The 22,205-nt window shown below is 43.1% G+C and overlaps 1 protein-coding gene across 1 annotated transcript in view; it reads left to right on the forward strand.

The window, feature by feature from the left end:
- The window catches only part of LOC124711690 (fatty acyl-CoA reductase wat-like), a 247,649-nt gene that overhangs the window by 182,498 nt on the left and 42,946 nt on the right, over positions 1-22,205 (forward strand). The window contains exon 7 of the mRNA XM_047241889.1: positions 2,026-2,298. Coding sequence (XP_047097845.1) covers positions 2,026-2,298 — 273 coding nt within the window. The remainder of the gene's footprint in view (positions 1-2,025; positions 2,299-22,205) is intronic.

Consider the following 22,205-nt stretch of genomic DNA (forward strand, 5'->3'; position numbering starts at 1 on the left):
TCCTCACTTTGAGACTCTAAGGTAACTACACAGAGAAGTTGTAAATATAAGGTTTATACTATGTATCACTTTACAAATTCGGTAATGCATCTGATTTTATTACGGTGGTCTTCTCTCCCTGTGTAGGCGAGAGATTCGAACATCGTTGAAAGATATCGTCCCAACGAAATAACGCCTAGCCACCCGCGAGGTGGCGTGTCACTGATATCAAATAAATAGGTCGATTACTTAAATCGTTCATGACAGTCACTTCGAATGACGAGACATTCTCTTTTCCAGTAGTCGGGTTTCACTCGCCAGGTGGCTGAAATGGGAATCCCTGTAGGGGAAGACGATGTTCTTTTCGAGGAATACTATTGAGAACCGACATTTGAAACTGACCACAGATGGATTCAACCACCGGCATCATACATTACGTATAAGGATCGTGCTATTAAAAACACAGTCACAATGACTACGTTACCATGTCCTTGTTGCTTCACTAGTGATTTTGTAGCCCTGGTGATCTGAATGAAGAGAACTTGCCCTAGTTGGTGGGTGAGACAAATATTGATAGGCCACTGGATCTCATGTTATTATTCTACCCGGTATCATACTGTGAGAAGGAATGAGCTACAGCCTGCAAATGATTTCAGTGGATACTGGGGAAGATGGTGGAAACTGAAATGCAAATAAAAGCTTTAGAAACTAGTACAAAGAGATATATTTTGAAAGAAGCACAGCACAACGTGTTCTTAACCAAGGGCAGCCTCCACTGACATCGAGACATTTGCAGAATGCCATACAGAAATAGCATTCACCAACAGCTACACAACTTTTAGAACACTTCGGAGACGGAATACTGAACAATGAGAATTACGTTTCAGCAACGAAAGAGGGTGTTGCGATGGGAGGGGGACGGCAGGAGGATCATATTCGGTGACTGTTACCGCATGGTTTGCATTAATGCCCTCCCGTAGTATAGCGAAATACACGCGATCGCCAAACGAAGTCTCGAAGCGTTCAGCCTTACCATCGCATGGCCAAGCGTACTTTATGGACAAAAGGCTGTCGTGGGCGAGACAGCAGCTAATGGACCTTCCAAGAATATATTCCAGAATCGGTCGGAGCGGCATTGCTCAGGTGTTTTGTTAGCTGGTCAGTACCTCACACTAGTGTGCCTACGACTGAAAAAAGTAGTTCCAGTGCAAATTGCTGGGTGTTCCAGCTGCTAGCTGTCGCCTGCTCAGCCACAGAACTGGCTGCTTAAATTTTGCACCGTAGGTTTCCTAACCTGCCTCAGCCTGAGTTGTTCGGGTGGCAGGTCTTTCTGACCAAGAAGATGCTTGATTTGAACGTGAATCAATTTACTGGCTGCCGCCATCGTCCGGCTTTCCGCGGCCGCCCAGGCGCTCCTGACTGGACGTGGCGTTCTTGGAAGGGTTCGTAACACGATGTGCTATAAAGTGCTTCATTTCCTGTATCTCTGCCGGCCGGTGTGACCGAGTGGTTCTAGGCGCTACAGTCTGGAACCGCGCGACCGATAGGATCACAGGTTCGAATCCTGCCTCGGGCATGGATGTGTGTGATGTCCTTAGGTTAGTTAGGTTTAAGTAGTTCTAAGTTCTAGGGGACTGATGACCAGAGATGTTAAGTCCCATAGTGCTCAGAGCCATTTGAACAATTTTTTTCAACAGCGCTTCTTCCAGCGAGCTCTGATAACAAAGAACTTCTCTCGGGCGACACAATTTGTTATGTGAAGTGGTAGGGATGTGGGATGTCGGGTAGTTAGACCCAACCAACCGCTCTACAAACGAAATAAATCTGTCGGTCGGCCAGTCCTACAATTTTTTGGTCGATCAACCGATAAATGGGAGTGGATGTAGGATCTATAAGATTCTTTTCAAGCACATACAACCTTTTTGATACTGTCATTTTGCTAGAGGTAGTGTGTAAGTAGTTGGATCTACGGCAACGGTCTGGTAAACTGCAATAGTGATATGGTGAAAGTTGCAGTGTGAGTCATTTGAGTTGGATGTGTTGCAGGCAGAGGCACAGCCAGCTGCCTAAGCAAGAGCAAGTTGTTGCTGTGCCCAGCGTGTACAACCTGGTGTCTGGGATGCGGCACCCAGTCACGTGGAGGGACTTCATGCGCCACACGGAGTACGGCACCAACTTCCCTACGCAGGCCGCCCTCTGGTGCTACAGCCTCATTCTGTGCAGGAAGAAGTGGACGCACGACCTCTGCGCAATATTCCTCCACCTCGTTCCCGCAATTTTTGTGGATACTTTTCTGCGTTTAAGGGGCAAGAAACCCATGTAAGTATGCTTCTCCGGTCAATTCATGTCCAAGTGGTACAACGCTATGCAAGAAGCGAGATTGCTTGCATTACTAGCACACGACTGTTTTTTTCGAATTTTTTGTGTTCTAGCTAAAATTGATTGCAGTGGACGAGCAATTTACTCCAAATATGTTATTTCATTCGATACAAAAGTATCATAGACGAGGACCAACACAAAAACATAACTGAAGCTGAAAATGTCCATGGTGCTTATAAATAAATTATACAAAAGTAAACTAACTGTGAAAAGGATAAAATGTTTGATACAGCACTGAATGCAAATATTCGAGGCGTGTTTTTTAAGTAAGTACCCGATCTTGCGCCCAGTGACTACCATCTGTTCCTGCGCTTGAAGAAACACCTGGGCGGTCAGCGTCTTCAAGAAGATGACGAAGTCAAAACAGTGGTGATGCAGCGGTTAACAAGTCAGGCGGCAGACTTCTATGAGAAGGGTATTAAAAAACTGGTACAACGTTATGACAAGTGCCTCAATATTGACGGAAATTATATAGAAAAGTAGATTAAGGTACAGGCTTTCATGTAAAAATAAAATTATTGAGATATCTTAGCACGTCTTGTTTTAATTTCAAAACGATACTTACTTAAAAAACACGCCTCGTATCTTCAAGTTACTAACAGTTAACGAAGTCTTCACTCTGACGTGCAAATACTTTCCCACTGAGCAAATGGACGGCTACAGCAGAACCAACTCCGCCTTTGCCCGAACTATGGTCAACACTGATAATCCACGACAGAAAATATGAGATTACTTGTAGTTTCTCAAAAACATAAATATGCTATCTCTAGTCATCCTTTATGTTTGAATCATTCAGTATATTCGATAGAGATGACAAGAAAAATCAAGTGAATATAGTAGGTTAATACTCACCCACTCCAGGAAGTAAGTCATGGTCAGAGAGCTGCCAAACTTGAAACGTAATCCGGGATTCTCCCACGTTTCTAGAAAACGCCGGGGAGACAATCTTATCGTCTGGTATAAAAGTGACATGCAGAAGTTATGGACGTTAAAACTTGATAAATAATCAGTTCTCTGCCATATACCGTTCACTGTTCAGAATTTTACTGAGCGTTAATATGTACTGTATGAAAGTTCCCAAGAATAAATTTTTGTAGACTCCTTCCCGTTTGCACATGACTTTAGAAGGACTACTTAGAGTTCACAATGTAGCGCTTCTTACTTGAGGAAGACCTCAGACATTGACACGCTATCTCTTGTTTCGTTGTGCCCATATACATATTGGAAATTATTAAATTATTATCTACGCATTTCATTTGCATGCAATGTTTAAAAAATTATTTGTGCTTCCAGGATGTAAAGTTTGTAGTTTTATTAGTTCTTTCATATTTTCTTCATTTATTGTATTTCTCTATTTACATTACTTATTCTTTTAATATTGTCTATTCGAGTGCCGTCTATCGGCATTTCGCTTTCCAGCGAGCCTGAGCGCACACTGACATGTTACTAGTAAAATGTGACTGTATACAGAATTTTATGCACTGAAGTGTTTTTGCAAGAAAGGTTTGTTCCTCATGTACTTATGCTGCACCTATTGCATTTTATGTTACGTTTTGTATTGCTTTGTCTGTTCATTTTTTAGGTTTTTCTTACATAACGTTTCATCGTAATAGTACTTCACATTATTTCGCTTCGCTCAATATTATATATGAGCTATAGCTAAGCTGTAGACAATGTGTCTTTATCTCATCTTACGATCAGACACTTCACTCGAAATGGTGTGTATTGGACTCGATTATAAACTATGTGACCAAAAGTATCCGGACACCAGGCTGAAAATGACTTACAAGTTCGTGGCGCTCTCCATCGGTAATGCTGGAATTCAATATGGTGTTGGTCAACCCTTAGCCTTGATAACATCTTCCACTATCGCAGGCACACGTTCAATCAGGTGCTGGAAGGTTTCTTGGGGAATGGCACTCCATTTTTCACGGAGTGCTACACAGGAGAGGTATCGATGTTGGTGGGTGAGGCCTGGCACGAAGTAGGCGTTACAATACATCCCAAAGGTGTTCTATGGATTCAGGTCAGGACATTGTGCAGGCCAGTCCGTTACAGGGATGTTATTGTCATGTAACCAATCCGCAACAGCCCGTGCATTATGAACAGGTGCTCGATCATGTTGAAAGATGCAATCGCCCTCCCCGAATTGCTCTTAAACAGTGGGAAGCAAGAAGGTGCTTAAAACATCAACGTAGGCCTGTGCTTTGATAGTGCCACGCAAAACAACAAGCGGTGCAAGCCCACTACCACACCATAACGCCACCGCCTCCGAATTTTACTGTTGGCACTACACACAGTGGCAAAAGGCGTTCACCGGGTATTCGTCATACCCACACCTGCCATCGGATCGTCACATTGTGTACCGTTATTCGTCACTCCACACAACGTTTTTCTACTTTTCAGCCGTCGAATGTTTACGCTCCTTACACCAAGCAAGGCGTCGTTTGGCATTTACCGGCGTGATGTGTGGCTTATTAGCAGCCGCTCGACCATGAAATCCGAGTCACAGTACTTGCAGTCGATCCTGATGCCGTTTGGAATTCCTGTGTGATGGTCTGGATAGATGTCTGCCTGTTACACATTACGACCCTCTTCAAATGTCGGCGGTCTCTGTCAGTCAACAGACGAGGTCGGCGTGTACGCTTTTGTGCTGTACGTGTCCCTTCACGTTTCCACTTCACTATCACATCGGCAACAGTGGACCTAGGGATGTTTAGGTGTGTGTAAATCTCGCGTACAGACATATGACACAAGTCACACCTAAGTCCTAGAGTTCCGCGGATCGCCCCAATCTGCTCCCTCTCGATGTCTAATGACTACTTAGGTCGCTGATGTGGAGTACCTGGCAGTAGATGGCACCACAGTTTACCTAATATGAAAAACGTGCGTTTTTGGGGGTGAGGGGATACTTTTGATCACAAAGTGTATTTTTTGTAATTTTAATTAATTCTTCATTGTTGGTCCTCCTTCAGTGCAGCTTTCTGTTACTACTCTTAAAATATTTTCTCCATAATTTATTTCCTTCTTAAACGTCTTAAATCGTTTGAATCCTGCGTGACTTTAGGGAAAGGAAACAATGTTAGAGTCCTTGCGTCAATGCTGCATCAGCAATGATCTCAATGCTGTTGTTACTGAAAGGTGTTCTATCTGGTTGTGCAAGGGGCAGTTCAAAAATGTTCAAATGTGTGTGAAATCTTATGGGACTTAACTGCTAAGCTTACACACTACTTAACCTAAATTATCCTAAGGACAAACACACACACCCATGCCCGAGGGAGGATTCGAACCTCCGACGGGACCAGCCGCACAGCAAGGGGCAATCAAATGAAAACAGGACACATGGAAAAATATAAATAAACTGTTTATTATTGCAAAAGTAAACGCCATAACTAACAACACATTCATCAAAATATGTAAGAAGTCAGTCAGTGTCTTCATGGAAAAAACATTGCCAAGTTTGTCTACGCTGCTGTAGTTTCGCTACGAAGCCCTTCCACATTGTCCACAGAGTCCCGATCTCTTCCCATGCGATTTCCATATTTTGGGACTGCTGAAGAGAGACATTCGTAGCCATCGATTTCCTTCGAACTAAGATGATGATGTTTGGTTTGTGGGCCGCTCAACTGCGCGGTCATCAGTCCCAATTTTGTCACGCTCCAGTGTTTTACGCAGTCCAGTCTATCCACGATAAGGATGATGAGGAAAGGATGAGGACAACACAAATATTCAGTCCCCGGCCAGGAAAAATCCCCAACCCGGCCAGGAATCGAACCCGGGACCCCATGATACAGAGGCAGCAACGCTAGCCACTAGACCACGAGCTGCGGACTCGGACTAAGACGTGCACACCAGGATACAATCATGGCTCCGTAGGCAACTGCAAACATTTTTCCCTGACGATACGTACCGACGTGTCTCAAAATGGGTAAATGTATCACCTGATCACTTTTGGTCGCAAATTGATATTCATACAGTTATCGACGGAAAATGCAATACTGTAAACTTCGGCCACCAATGAATGAATGTGTGATGCTGCAGCACAATTTCACCGCGCAGTTGACAAGGATAGTAAACAAGGGAGATGTCGATACCAGAGCATTAAGTCTTTGCGAATTTCCTTCCGTGTATTCAGTTGGACAGTAAGTGTGCACCGCACAAAGGCACGTGCATACTATAACGCCGATGTCAGCATTTGAGAGAGGACGTCTAGTTGGACTCAAAGAAGCCGGTTGTAGTAGTCGGCGAATAATTCGAAATCTGAATAGGATCGATGCCACTATTCGACGATGTTGGCAGAAGGGGGAGAAACATGGCCGAACACAGCGCCAGGAAGAAAGCAGTCGGCCTAAAGACCCTCAGAGCCCCGTATTAATCGTTATCATCGACCGACGTGGAACCGGCGCTTCAGTGACTACAGAGACCATTAACAGGCGGCTCACGGAAAGGGGGCTGGGCTGACAGAGCCACCTGCTCTGACTACAGCTGGCCTCAACAACCGCGTTTGCACCGGTGTCGGGCACATTCGGCTCGGATACTCATTGACTGGAGTAGAACTGCCTTTTAGTAATGAGTCCCGCTTCGAACTGAGCCCCGATGACCAGTGAAGACTCCTCTGCAAACGTCCCAGATAGAGGTAGGATACCAACTAGAATGTCGCCTGCAAGACCACCCGACAACTAGGGGTGGTCTGGGGTGTCATTTCACATCATAGCAGACACCTTTGGTTGCCATCTGCAGCACCCTTACAGCACATCGCTACGTCGACGATATACTACGCCCCGTTTTGTTGCCCTTCATGTGAAGCCATCCTGGACTTACACGTCAGCGAGATAATGCTCGCTCGCACTGAGGAGAGTTTCTACTGCTTGTCTTCGCGTTTGCCAAACCATACCTCGGCCACCAAGGTCGCCGGATCTCTCATCAGTTTAGAACGTTTAGAGGATTATGGGTATTTTGACGATCTAACGCGCCAATTGGGCACAATCTGGCAAGATATCCTCCAGGAGGTCATCCAACACCTCTTTCAACCAATGCCAAGTCGAATAACTGCGTGCATATGGGATAAAGGTGGTATTACAGAAGCGTCCGATTCCACCCGTCTGCCTTGACCCATGAGGTCATCAATATGAAGAAAATGGCTGCTTATACTTCCAGTGTATACAGAATTACGACAATGACGACATTACATACACACTCCAACAAACACGAACAAATATAAAAATGACACAATAACGCATAACTGAAAAAATAAAATGAAACTGATGGGCAAGATGAATATACACTCCTGGAAATGGAAAAAAGAACACATTGACACCGGTGTGTCAGACCCACCATACTTGCTCCGGACACTGCGAGAGGACTGTACAAGCAATGATCACACGCACGGCCCAGCGGACACACCAGGAACCGCGGTGTTGGCCGTCGAATGGCGCTAGCTGCGCAGCATTTGTGCACCGCCGCCGTCAGTGTCAGCCAGTTTGCTGTGGCATACGGAGCTCCATCGCAGTCTTTAACACTGGTAGCATGCCGCGACAGCGTGGACGTGAACCGTATGTGCAGTTGACGGACTTTGAGCGAGGGCGTATAGTGGGCATGCGGGAGGCCGGGTGGACGTACCGCCGAATTGCTCAACACGTGGGGCGTGAGGTCTCCACAGTACATCGATGTTGTCGCCAGTGGTCGGCGGAAGGTGCACGTGCCCGTCGACCTGGGACCAGACCGCAGCGACACACGGATGCACGCCAAGACCGTAGGATCCTATGCAGTGCCGTAGGGGACCGCACCGCCACTTCCCAGCAAATTAGGGACACTGTTGCTCCTGGGGTATCGGCGAGGACCATTCGCAACCGTCTCCATGAAGCTGGGCTACGGTCCCGCACACCGTTAGGCCGTCTTCTGCTCACGCCCCAACATCGTGCAACCCGCCTCCAGTGGTGTCGCGACAGGCGTGAATGGAGGGACGAATGGAGACGTGTCGTCTTCAGCGATGAGAGTCGCTTCTGCCTTGGTGCCAATGATGGTCGTATGCGTGTTTGGCGCCGTGCAGGTGAGCGCCACAATCAGGACTGCATACGACCGAGGCACACTGGGCCAACACCCGGCATCATGGTGTGGGGAGCGATCTCCTACACTGGCCGTACACCACTGGTGATCGTCGAGGGGACACTGAATAGTGCACGGTTCATCTAAACCGTCATCGAACCCATCGTTCTACCATTCCTAGACCGGCAAGGGAACTTGCTGTTCCAACAGGACAATGCACGTCCGCATGTATCCCGTGCCACCCAACGTGCTCTAGAAGGTGTAAGTCAACTACCCTGGCCAGAAAGATCTCCGGGTCTGTGCCCCATTGAGCATGTTTGGGACTGGATGAAGCGTCGTCTCACGCGGTCTGCACGTCCAGCACGAACGCTGGTCCAACTGAGGCGCCAGGTGGAAATGGCATGGCAAGCCGTTCCACAGGGCTACGTCCAGCATCTCTACGATCGTCTCCATGGGAGAATAGCAGCCTGCATTGCTGCGAAAGGTGGATATACACTGTACTAGTGCCGACATTGTGCATGCTCTGTTGCCTGTGGTTCTGTCAGTGTGATCATGTGATGTATCTGACCCCAGGAATGTGTCAATAAAGTTTCCCCTTCCTGGGACAATGAATTCACGGTGTTCTTATTTCAGTTTCCAGGAGTGTACAACAATTATAAACACCGCACCATTCCAAAACAAATAATATCCAAAAAATTTAAATTACCGCATTCCTTTACACCAACAAAACCACAGAAATCGGACATGTCCCTTGACCTAATTCCAAAATTTCCAACTTTCAACAAACTGTTCGTAAATGCAACTGCTTTCATGGCAACACAATTTAGACGTGAGAAACCAATTACTTCTTCATTTTACACATAATGAAACGTTCAACATGACCTGCACGTCCAATAGCTGACTAACTGACCAAACGTAAACTTTAGTTGCCAGCTATCCTGTAATTTCCTTATAATAATTTTTGGATGGAAGGTGGTTGCTTCTTTCCTTCAGTCAGATATCAAATTTCTAATACAAGTCTTTTTACTTGCTTTAGCTCAATTGAAAAAAAAAACCTGCCATCAAGTCCAAAAGTACTTAACTAACACGACCACTGTTCTCTGTTAACAGTTCATGCAATCCAGATCACACGCAAAGCAGCCAGAAATATTGATAAGTCCGACCCGAATAATTACGCGATTTCACAGTTACAGTTCAGCTACTAATAGTGAGTTTCACTGTCGGTCCTTTTCAGTGTATTTCTTTAACAGAAACTGCTCGCCAAATATTCCATTTATGAAAACAGAACATGCCACGCGGAATTCTAACACAAGCCAAAATTTAACACGTTATATAACTTTTCAACAAAACAATTCCAAAATTTCCGACTTTCAACAAACTGTTCGTAAACGCAACTGCTTTTATGGCAACACAATCTAAACGCGAGAAACCAATTACTGCTTCATTTTACACATAATGAAGACTGAAACGTTCAACATGACCTGCACGTCCAATAGCTGACTAGCGACTCCCACTGGATGCTGCTTCTACCACACCATATCTATCTAGTCGTGCACGGGAACTGCTTGATTCTGATTGACTGATTCGTTTGACTGGCCAATCAGAATCATCGTTCGTGATCATTCTCGCGCCAAAACTGGCCCACGCCAACCACTATTCACAGATGCATTTACGTCATTCCAACATGCAAATACTAATATAAGATTTAAGAAAACCAAACGAAAATTGGTCATGAAATAAATTTAGAAATCGATTTTACTTTATACCAATATTCTGGCTGCCTATCAAAACCTACCCCTTCTGTGTAAAATACGTATACCTTAACTGTGTCCTCTTTCATCTCAGTAGTGGCAGTTTTAACTACCCTGCCCACAATTGATAAATTAAAATATTTCTCTAGCGTCTCACTCTCTTTGATAACCTCTACTTCCGCAACCCTCCTTGGTGAAGTCAGAATTTTCAGAATCATTTACTTCTACCTCTTCTTCTGACCCCTCTTCCTCACTCTCTGAAATTATTTGATTCACCCTATTCACAATCTCCTCTGCTCTACTATATTCTTCCTTGGGTACTTCCACAACTGTTTCCCCAATAATAATGTTACTTCCACCGTCTCTGGTAGGCCTCTCATCTGTTTTGCAGTGCTGATTCACCCTCACCTCCTGATCTAAGCCTTCACTTTCTATACCTGCTTCCTCACTACCATGGTTCCTTCGACCTATATTTTTATTTTTTCTTTCACCAGATGATACTTCTTTTCCTAGATAAACAAACTTTGTTATAGTGTCACTCTCCTCTGCCCTACTGTTTTCTATCATGCTACCCTCATGCTGTTTATTAGGTGCCTTCTTTACGAAGAGTGTCGCTAGTGGGTTTGATTAGTACTGTTTCAGTCTGCAAACGCTACCATTATTACAGACTGCTATTCGTTTCCGTCTCTACGCTGTTGTTGCATCTGACATTCCTGTCAGCGCCGGCCGCGGTGGCCGAGCTGTTCTAGGCGCTTCAGTCTGGAAACGCGTTGCTGCTACGGTCGCAGGTTCGAATTCTGCCTCGGGCATGGGTGTGTGATCTCCTTAGGTTAGTTAGGTTTTAGTAGTTCTAAGTTCTAGGGGACTGATGACCTCAGATGTTAAGTCCCATAGTGCTCAGAGCCATTTGAACCATTCCTGTCAGCGAGCGGGTTACTCCTACCCGTTACATCATCAGACTGCAGCTGACGGTAGTCAAAGTACCGAGTTCGGTCGCTGAACCGGCTCACAACAGCACCTCCTCTCCCTCGACCTCTACCTCTATAATTGTTTGCTTGCTGTACGCTGATTTTGTTTACATTAACTTCAGCTCTGTTTCATTGGGTCTAGAGGGAGGCCTATAATATCTCCTAGCACTCTCTTCCTCTTTCAAAAGGTTCGCACGTCTTTCCAAATAGTGATCATTCCATCAGCACCACCTGATGATGACGGACCGGTTATTCGCCGAAATATCGTGGAACTTCGACGATCGGATCCGGCTGGACGCCCGAGAACCTTGAATACAGTGATCACACCGTTCAATGTCATCACTGGGTGCAGAAATTATTTTCTTCCTCCAATCCAGCTTTGAGGGATGAAGTAGTGAAGGCAGCAGAGTATCAAGTAGGTAAAAAGACAAGGGATAGTAGTACTCCTTGGGTAACAGAAGAAATATTGAATTTAATTGATGAAAGGAGAAAATATAAAAATGCAGTAAATGAAGGAGGCAAAAAGGAATACAAACGTCTCAAAAATGAGATCGACAGGAAGTGCAAACTGGCTAAGCGGGGATGGCTAGAGGACAAATGTAAGGATGTAGAGGCTTATCTCACTAGGGGTAAGATAGATACTGCCTACAGGAAAACTAAAGAGACCTTTGGAGAAAAGAGAAACACTTGTATGAATATCAAGAGCTCAGATGGAAACCCAGTTCTGAGCAAAGAAGGAAAGCAGAAAGGTGGAAGGAGTATATAGAGGGTCTATACAAGGGCGATGTACTTGAGGACAATATTATGGAAATGGAAGAGGATGTAGATGAAGATGAAATGGGAGATATGATACTGCGTGAAGAGTTTGACAGAGCAGTGAGAGATCTGAGTCGAAACAAGGCCCCGGGAGTAGACAACATTCCATTAGAACCACTGACGGCCTTGGGAGAGCCAGTCCTAACAAAACTCTAGCATCTGGTGAGCAAGATGTATGAGACAGGCGAAATAACCTCAGACTTCAAGAAGAATATAATAATTCCAATCCCAAAGAAAGCAGGTGTTGACATGTGAAAATTACCGAACAATCAGTTTAATAAGCCACAGCTGCAAAATCCTAACGCGAATTCTTTATAGACGAATGGAAAAACTAGTAGAAGCCTACCTCGGGGAAGATCAGTTTGGATTCCGTAGAAATATTGGAACACGTGAGGCAATACTGACCCTACGACTTATCTTAAAGAAAAATTAAGGAAAGGCAAACCTACGTTTCTAGCATTTGTAGACTTAGAGAAAGCGTTTGACAATGTTGACTGGAATACTCTCTTTCAAATTCTGAAGGTGGCAGGGGTAAAATACAGGGAGCGAGAGGCTATTTACAATTTGTACAGAAACCAGATGGCAGTTATACGAGTCGAGGGACATGAAAGGGAAGCAGTGGTCAGGAAGGGAGTGAGGCAGGATTCTAACCTCTCCCCGATGTTATTCAATCTTTATATTGAGCAAGCAGTGAAGGAAACAAAAGAAAAATTTCGAGTAGGTATTAAAATCCATGGAGAAGCAATAAAAACTTCGAGGTTTGCCGATGACATTGTAATTCTGTCAGAGACAGCAAAGGACTTGGAAGAGCAGTTGAACGGAATGGATAGTGTCTTGAAAGGAGGATATAAGATGAACATCAACAAAACCAAAGGAGGATAATGGAATGTAGTTGAATTAAGTCGGGTGATGCTGATGGAATTAGATTAGGAAATGAGACACTTAAAGTAGTAAAGGAGTTCTGCTATTTCGGGAGCAAAATAACTGATGATGGTCGAAGTAGAGAAGATATAAAATGTAGACTGGCAATGGCAAGGAAAGCATTTCTGAAGAAGAGAAATTTGTTAACATCGAGCATAGGTTTAAGTGTCAGGAAGTCGTTTCTGAAAGTATTTGTATGGAGTGTAGCCATGTATGGAAGTGAAACATGGACAATAAATAGTTTGGACAAGAAGAGAATAGAAGCTTTCGAAATGTGGTGCTACAGAAGAATGCTGAAGATTAGATGGGTAGATCACATAACTAATGAGGAGGTATTGAATAGGATTGGGGAGAAGAGAAGTTTGTGGCACAACTTGACTAGAAGAAGGGATCGGTTGGTAGGACATGTTCTGAGGCATCAAGGGATCACCAATTTAGTGTTGGAGGGTAGCGTGGAGGGTAAAAATCGTAGAGGGAGACCAAGAGATGAATACACCAAGCAGATTCAGAAGGATGTAGGTTGCAGTGGGTACTGGGAGATGAAGAAGCTTGCACAGGATAGAGTAGCATGGAGAGCTGCATCAAACCAGTCTCAGGACTGAAGAACACAACAACGACAACAATGCAGCTGCAACTTGTTTTCGATTCCCATAATTATTTGCTCCGTTACCACTTTAAAATTCAAGTATCACAAAGTCGTAACCCACTTTTGTACAAATTTTTTAACACTTTTCTTTTTAGGATCATACTTCTGCCCTGACCGGAATTTATTCAAAACCTCCATTTGTTTTCTTTTTCCCCAATACTCATCGCAAAAAGCCTGAACTCCGCTAATCGCTCATATTTTTCTGAGGCCAAGTTCTTGCCTCTCCCATAAAATATGAAGTAATGAATTGTTTATCATTGCAAAATTTAGGCAAAACATCCTCAAAATCACTCCAAAATTCCTTTCGATGAAGATTTTTACTAGGATCAAATCTCAACTCGGGTTAGTCTACCCTCATGCTCACACAATTACTCATTCATACTGATACTGAATTGCTGGTTATTAGTTTCTATGTTAGTAATTTTACTAGCCACTTGCACAGCAAACTTAACACACACATCTTTTCCACCGTTAACATGACTTTCTAATGCAACATGGCTATCCTTACAGTGTTTTTCTATATTCTGGACCTGTACATGAAATTTAATTAGTTCTGAATTTACTTGCTCTTCCAATTGCTTGCTATCCTCAGCAACTTGCTCAATCTGAACAGCCATATTCATCTTTTACTGTTATAACAGCCTAGTTACATTCTTGTTTCATGATTAATTTGACCTTTCACATTATTACTGAACGAAGTTGTGGTGTGCGTACTGTAAGACCTTTGGTACACACACCATCAGATTATTTGACTTGTCGCTCTAACGAAGTAGGCGAGTGTCAGCAATATGTCTCGTGGTCTTATCATGGCGTGTTTATCTTCTGCCGTTAGGTCAGATGATAGAAATGCCACTTGCACGCATAAAGTAGCAGATTGACGGTGACCAACTTTAAACAGAACTTGATAAATTTTCACACACATTTATTAAAATAATAAAAAGCATAAAAATTACTTAACTTGATTCTGGATGCTGTTTACAATTGACAATCTGAAGTTCCTTTGGTCTTGGTATGTTAATCTTATTCTCACATATCTCTGATACTTGACAAAGTTTCTATTCATTTATCTTCATGGCTATGTACAGGAATGTGATAATCTTATTAGACGCAGACTGAAACTTGACTATAGACTAATGCAGACTAATGCAGACTGGTACATACTGGTGCAGACTGACTAATCGGAGGTCTGTACACTCGTTATAATACCCCGAGCATTCAGGTATCACTGCACGTGAGTGTGACCCGCGAGGAGAAAAGGTTCTACGTTAGCAGCAATCTCATTGGCTGCATTACATATTAATACGCAGATCGGCAGAAGCAAAATTTGGTCCGTCTCTAAGACAGCGCCATCTCGTAGTGCGGAGATGGACGAGTGCTGCGCCTGCACTGTTGTGCTTAGCGGAGCGCGCTCTAGTGGGAAAGTTGTGTACGCGCTGACTATGCGGAACTATGTACACAACAGAAGTCACATCATTTTTCCATGTACCCGTCAAATTCGAAATTTTATCTTCCATCCTAGCAACCATTTCTATTGAAAAGTTAGTAAACCCCTGATCAACTTCAGTATGTAACTCATTTATTTCAGAACTTAAGGAAGTTTTTATATCTGAACCTATTTTATTCATTTTGATATCCATATCAGTACCTAATTTATTCATTTTAGTGTCAATGTCACTACCCATTTTATTCATTTTAATGTCGATATTTGACCCCATTTTATTAATTTTTCTGTCAATATTAGAACTCAACGAAGATTTAATTTCACTACCCATTTCCTTCATATTAGCATTAATCCGATTCGTATTCTTTAGAATATTTACTAACATATCTGAAACTATCTCTTGGTTCACAAGCCACTGATACTAGTTCCTGCTTTATTTCTTTTAGAGTTACAGGTATGTATTTAGCATTGGCTTTCACCACGCTCAATTCATTATCTACACCATAGTTAGACGACCTTGACTCAAGTAAACCAATGTCCTCTGTTTGTGATACATTAAAACTGAAATTATCAATCGCGGAATCATTTTCGTAATTTACATTACCTAAATCTACCTTCAGTTTCTCATCTATTGTCTCCTGATCATTTTATGCCATTTTGCAAAGTTTCTTGACACACACACACAAAACTTTTAAGTAGAACATTACTTATTTTTTGCCTTGTGCAGCTGACTGTATGGCGAGATGAAACAGCGGGTCCACCGATCCAGTTTATGGGCCAGCACTCCATATACGGCAGCCAACTACTACGTCTGATTGCTGCTACTGTAGAACGCCGCCTCTCGAAGTTCAGCAGTCGCCGACGTAGCCTGCCACCTCGTTCCACTTATTGCCGTTTTCCGACGAAAGTTCATTTCACTCGCTCCTATTGTCCTACTATAGTTCCTTTACACACGCGTGTGAATATTTCACGAGCTCACTTGACACTGCTGTTTTTATAAAGTTCCTACACATCCGAACTTTGCTATTGATTTTCCTGGCCGATGCACCAATGGCGGCGGGGCGGGTTATAAAAGTTTGCTCGTTCGTCGTACTGTTCACTGCAAAAAGTTCCACCTACCTCAGTACGGCGGTAGATCACAAGCCTGTTTCTCTGCATACTGCGCTGACAACGTAAAAGCAACGTTCAAGAGAACCCCTTCAATACTTACGATGCAAAGTCCACATAAACTGTAGTTGCCAGCTATCCTATAAATCCCTTATAATAATTTTCGGGTGGAGTGGTTGCTTCTTTCCTTCAGGAAGATATCAAATTTCTAATACAAGTCTTTTTATTTCATTTATTTCAAATGAAATAAAAAACCAATCATCAAGTCCAAAAGTACTTTTCTAACAAGACCACTGTTCTCAGTTAACAGTTCATGCAATCCAGATACACGCAAAGAAGCCAGAAATATTCATAAGTCCGACCCGAATAATTACGCGATTTCAGAGTTACAGTTCCGCGACTAATAGTGAGTTTCACTCTCGGTCCTTTTCAGTGGATTTCTTTAACAGAAACTGCTCGCCAAATATTCCGTATATGAAAACAGAACATGCCACGCGGAATTCTTACACAGGACGAAAGTTCACACGCTATATAACTTATCAACAAAACAATTCCAAAATTTCCAACTTTCAACAAACTGTTAGTAAATGTAACTTCTTTCATGGCAACATTTTACACATAATGAAGGCTGAAACGTTCAACATGACCTGCACGTCCAATAGCTGACTAGCGACTCCCACTGGATGCTGCTTCTACCACACCACATCTATCTAGTCGTGCACGGGAACTGCTTAATTCTGATTGGCTGATTCGTTTGACCAGCCAATCAGAATCATCGTTCGAGATCATTCTCGCGCCAAAACTGGCCCACATCAATCACTATTCACAGATGCATTTACGTCATTCCAACATGCAAATACTAATATAAGATTTAAGAAAACCAAACGAAAATTGGTCTTGAAATAAATTTAGAAATCGATTTTACTTTATACCGATATTCTGGCTGCCTCCTTACAAAAGCAAGTACACTTAAGACATACGTCATCAGCAGTGTGAGTACAAACATCTTTCCCATGCTATGATTATATAATGTATTACACAAATTTAATTTTGAAATTTAACATATGCTTCTCATACACTCTCACATTTACTCTCATTTGTTCCCACAGTAACACAAGACACAAATAATAATTTTATCTGATTTTTATGTTACGAAAATGAAAAGCAGTTAAAATTTTTGAATTAAAATCTCAATTAAATAATTCTGTCCATTGAAAGTTCTGGTTATGATACCAAAAGATAAACTGTTATAGTTCCTAACTGAATTTAATTCCTTACATGTCGGTTTTTGACTTTTTATGTAATCTCTGAAACTATGATTGTTAAAGTGTTAAAATTTTTGTACAATCTTCTCCTGAATAACAAAAGGTAGTTACTAATTTTGAAAGTGACTGAATAATATTTAATATAGTTTATTTAGGTTCATAGTGGCAAGAATATACAGTCGCTCGAAGTGACATGTATACCGTATCTGACGGCTAGCATAAACGACTGGTGCGATTGACTCATCGCTAAGACACAACTTGCTCTCTCCTTCACAGCCAACGGCTCCAATACTGCGGGCTGTACTGCAATGTTGCCTACCGCAATAAATTTTATCGCGTAACAACTTGCGACGTCACACGACCTACCATAAATATACAAGAAGCAAAACATCACAATTACTATAGAATAAAACCAAGCCAAAAACTACTTACCAATAAAAGCCTCCGGCAATACCACCTGGATTAGGTACCACCCCCCTCCACCCCCCCCCCCCCCCCTCCACACAAACGTGCGGGTGCCAACAACGTCACGTATGCATGTCCATGGTCCAAGCCACCGGAACTCTCGTGAACCTGATGTTGTTGCCACAAATGTGACACCTAACATATTCAGCTGTGAGACCGAACAGCTGCAGAAACTGTGTGACAGACATCGTATCATCACCCATCTCTAAACGTAGTAATACACACATGAACTTCACTGTCATATCCACACCTAACAAAGAAGCAATAAAAAATTAGACTTCTTTCCGCCCAACAAACACCAGACTAATCAGACCTAACAAAAACCGCCAATCACATAAACAACAAACCTTAATAATTCACTGAAAACTATTCCCATAGCCCACATTATCGCACCGACTTCCTAAACTCAAAACCACGTGCGCACGACGACAACTAAAACTCGAATGAACCAATTACCACACGTTAAACTCAGCACGTCCACATCCACCACCAGAGGGCACCACCAAATTAACAACACAACATATACAAACACAACTGACTCAAAAACTCCGTGCCGTAGTGACGTCACACACCACAACGCTATTACTTCATGGGTCAAAGCAGACGGGTGGAATCGGACGCTTGCGTTGACCCCCAGAGGTGGGCCAACGCGGTATTGACTTGCAAAATTTGTGAAGCTCTTTCTCTTCAGTAAATGAGCCATTTCTTCTGAAATTGTAAGTACCTGTTTCTCTGTACATTTTTCAGCACATACAACAACTTCCGTCACATCCAAATAATTCCTTCGTGATGTGTTTTTCCTTTGTTTTTGAGCGTAATGTTTACATACCTTTCTTCTGTTAGTCTTGTTTTCCTTTAACTGCCCCTTATAGAAGGTGTTTAGCGTGGAAAACCAAACCAGAACAATACTTTATGCTTGTCGATACGAATGCTGCAACGGGAACTTAAAATAATAGACCCGAAGTGCGAAGCGTCGCGGTCGCCTGCACTGATGCAGGTCGGCGTGAGGTGTGCGGCGGCTGTCGCCTGCCGCAACTCTTAACCAGCAGTGGTTCTGATCGGACAGGCAGCCGCGTTCTCTTACGTGGAGCTGTTTTTGGGAGGTTTTGCTGTAACTGGCGGATTAAAAAGAAAAATAAATGATGAAACTTCCTGGCAGATTAAAACTGTGTGCCCGACAGAGACTCGAACTCGGGACCTTTGCCTTTCGCGGACAAGTGCTCTACCAACTGAGCTACCCAATCACGTTTCACGCCCCGTCCTCACAGTTTTACTTCCGCCAGTACCTCGTATCCTAACTTCCAAACTTTGCAGAATCTTGGGTAGCTCAGTTGGTAAAGCACTTGCCCGCGAAAGGCAAAGGTCCCGAGTTCGAGTCTCGGTCCGGCACGCAGTTTTAATCTGCCAGGAAGTTTCATATCAGCGCACACTCCGCTGCAGAGTGAAAATCTCATTCTAAAATAAATGATCTTCGTGTTTCCGTTGATTTGGATTGAAGAGTTGCTAAATAACAGAACGCAGCATGTCATTCTCAATGGAGAGAAGTCTTCCGAAGGAAGAGTGATTTCAGGTGTGCCGCAGAGGAGTCTCGTAGGACCGTTGCTATTCACAATATACATAAATGACCTTGTGGATAACATCAGAAGTTCACTGAGGCTTTTTGCGGATGATGCTGTAGTATATCGAAGGTTTGTAACAATGGAAAATAGTACTGAAATGCAAGAGGATCTGCAACGAATTGACGCATGGTGCAGGGAATGGCAATTGAATCTCAATGTAGACAAGTGTAATGTTCTGTGAATACATAGAAAGAAAGATCCTTTATCATTTAGCTACAATATAGCAGGTCAGCAACTGGAACCAGTTAATTCCATAAATTATCTGGGAGTAGGCATTACGAGTGATTTAAAATGAAATGATCATATAAAGTTGATCGTCGGCAAAGCAGATGCCACACTGAGATTCAATGGAAGAATCCTAAGGAAATGCAATCCGAAAACAAAGGAAGTAGGTTACAGTACACTTGTTCGGCCAGTACTTGAATATTGGTCACCAGTGTGGGTGTACCAGATAGGGCTGACACAAGAGATAGAGAAGATCCAACGGAGAGCAGCGCGCTTCGTTACAGGATCATTTAGTAATCGCGAAAGCGTTACGGAGATGATAGATAAACTCCAGTGGAAGACTCTACAGGAGAGACGCCCAGTAGCTCGGTACGGGCTTTTGTTGAAGTTTCGAGAACATACCTTGACCGAGGAGTCAAGTAGTATATTGCTCCCTCCTACGTATATCTCGCGAAGAGACCATGACGATAAAATCAGAGAGATTAGAGCCCACACAGAGGCATACCGACAATCTTTCTTTCCACGAGCAATACGACACTGGAATTGAAGGGAGAACCGATAGAGGTACTCAAAGTACCCTCCACCACACACCGTCAGATGGCTTGCGGAGTATGGATGTAGATGTAGATGTAGAACTGACAGGTTCAGCAGACGAAATGTGCTTTAAAAAAATGGAGAAGGTAATGGGATCGATCTCTAGATTAATTTCAGTGTAAGTGGAATGTCGACAAGCTTGTGTTTCTCATTATTATTTTTGTGCGTTAGGCAGTCTGACAGCCTGAAACTTCCTGTCAGATTAAAACTGTGTGCCGGACCGAGACTCGAACTCTCATTCAGTCTGACAGACTGCTTCTTGCACCGTATTCTGAAGGTTCCTGTTCGATTCTCACCTGAATTTCAGACTTTCACACGCACCAAAAGACGTCCTTTACCTCTGGCAAATCCAAGTGAAGAATGCCTGGTCGACCATTGTTCGTAATCTCATTTAAACATAATGTCTCCCGCTTATAAGTGAGTTGAAGTCTGTTTACATTAGGGCACGTCAGAAGCAGATGTTTCAGCAAATGCAAACTCCACACACGAAATTTAATTTTTGTGTCATCATTAAAAACAGGAAATTTAAAAAGTCACTATCCGTTTGCGGACATATACCTTTTTGATGTTCGTTTGGTGCTAAATTCTGTTTCTCTTCTTAGTATTCAGATTCATTCAGGATTACAGAACAAGAATGAAGGACGAAATTAATTTCTTTTTAGAGTATGCAATCCTTCAGTATTGTTAAAATTACATATACATTTTTCTTTGCGATGGAAAAACGATAGGAATGAGTAAACTGAAATGTAACAAATTCATGATAAGGTCAAAATACAAACATTCGATGTTCGTGTTTATTAACCAATGTTATGTTGGCTGGAAACAGTTGATAAGTGAGCTTCTCTTTCTAGCTGTCATTTCAATTAATCCTACGTTTTAGTATTATGTCCCAACATTCTATCTTATGATTATCAGCAATTGTTTATAATAAAAGGCCGCTTTCGGATTCATTAGATATTGATATAAAGGTTCACAATCCATTGTCAGGATTTTGGGTTAGTATTAATGTGTGGGAATCAGAAATTATTTGAGGGCTGAAGTTTGCGACACACATTTGAAAAATTAGAAAACTCGTAACTCTGTTATTTGCGCTGTCTATGTTGAGCTATTAGAGAAACTACTAATCACTGTAACCTGCGACTCAAGCGTTCATTTCTCTTCTGCCCATTAGAATTATTGTTTCCTCATCGATGCTCGACGGCCGATAGGTAATTGTGTTAATAATGTAGCTACGGCGGCGTGCTCAGCAGTAATGCCTCCGAATTGTTTATGTCAAAACTCTTAAATCAAACGTTATTAACATTCTACATCTTTATTTTTCATGTCTAAATATTTGTTACCTTCTGCCGCTAGAGGGCCCCGAGTTGTAGCAGTGTGTAACGTAATTGCGTATGTTCGTGAGAAACAGCGTGTTGTAATTGAGTTTCGAATTCTAGGAGTTGTCCACACATGGAGCTCCCTCTCCTTCACGAGTGGTATAACAATGCCAGACCACACACGAGCGCAGAGATCTCTGCAGCAACCCGACGTCCTGAGACCACTGTCATCAATCATCCTCCATGCAGACTCGACTTGATCCCATCGGATTTTCATCTGCTTCAGAATCTTAAAGAAGACCTGCGCAGACTTCACTTTGTTAGCGATGGAAGCAGATGTGAGGATGAAACTTCCTGGCAGATTAAAACTGTGTGCCGGACCGAGACTCGAACTCGGGACCTTTGCCTTTCGCGGGCAAGTGCTCTACCAACTGAGCTACCCAAGCACGACTCAGCCCCGTCCTCACAGCTTTACTTCTGCCAGTAGCTCCTCTCCTACCTTCCAAACTTAACAGAAGCTCTCCTGCGAACCTTGCAGAACTAGCACTCCTGAAAGAAATGATATTGCGGAGACATGACTTAGCCACAGCCTGGGGTATGATCCTAGAATGAGATTTTCACTCTGCAGCGGAGTGTGCGCTGATATGAAACTTCCTGTCAGATTAAAA

This window comes from Schistocerca piceifrons, chromosome 8 (genome assembly GCF_021461385.2).
Source record: "Schistocerca piceifrons isolate TAMUIC-IGC-003096 chromosome 8, iqSchPice1.1, whole genome shotgun sequence".
Lineage (NCBI taxonomy): Eukaryota > Metazoa > Arthropoda > Insecta > Orthoptera > Acrididae > Schistocerca > Schistocerca piceifrons.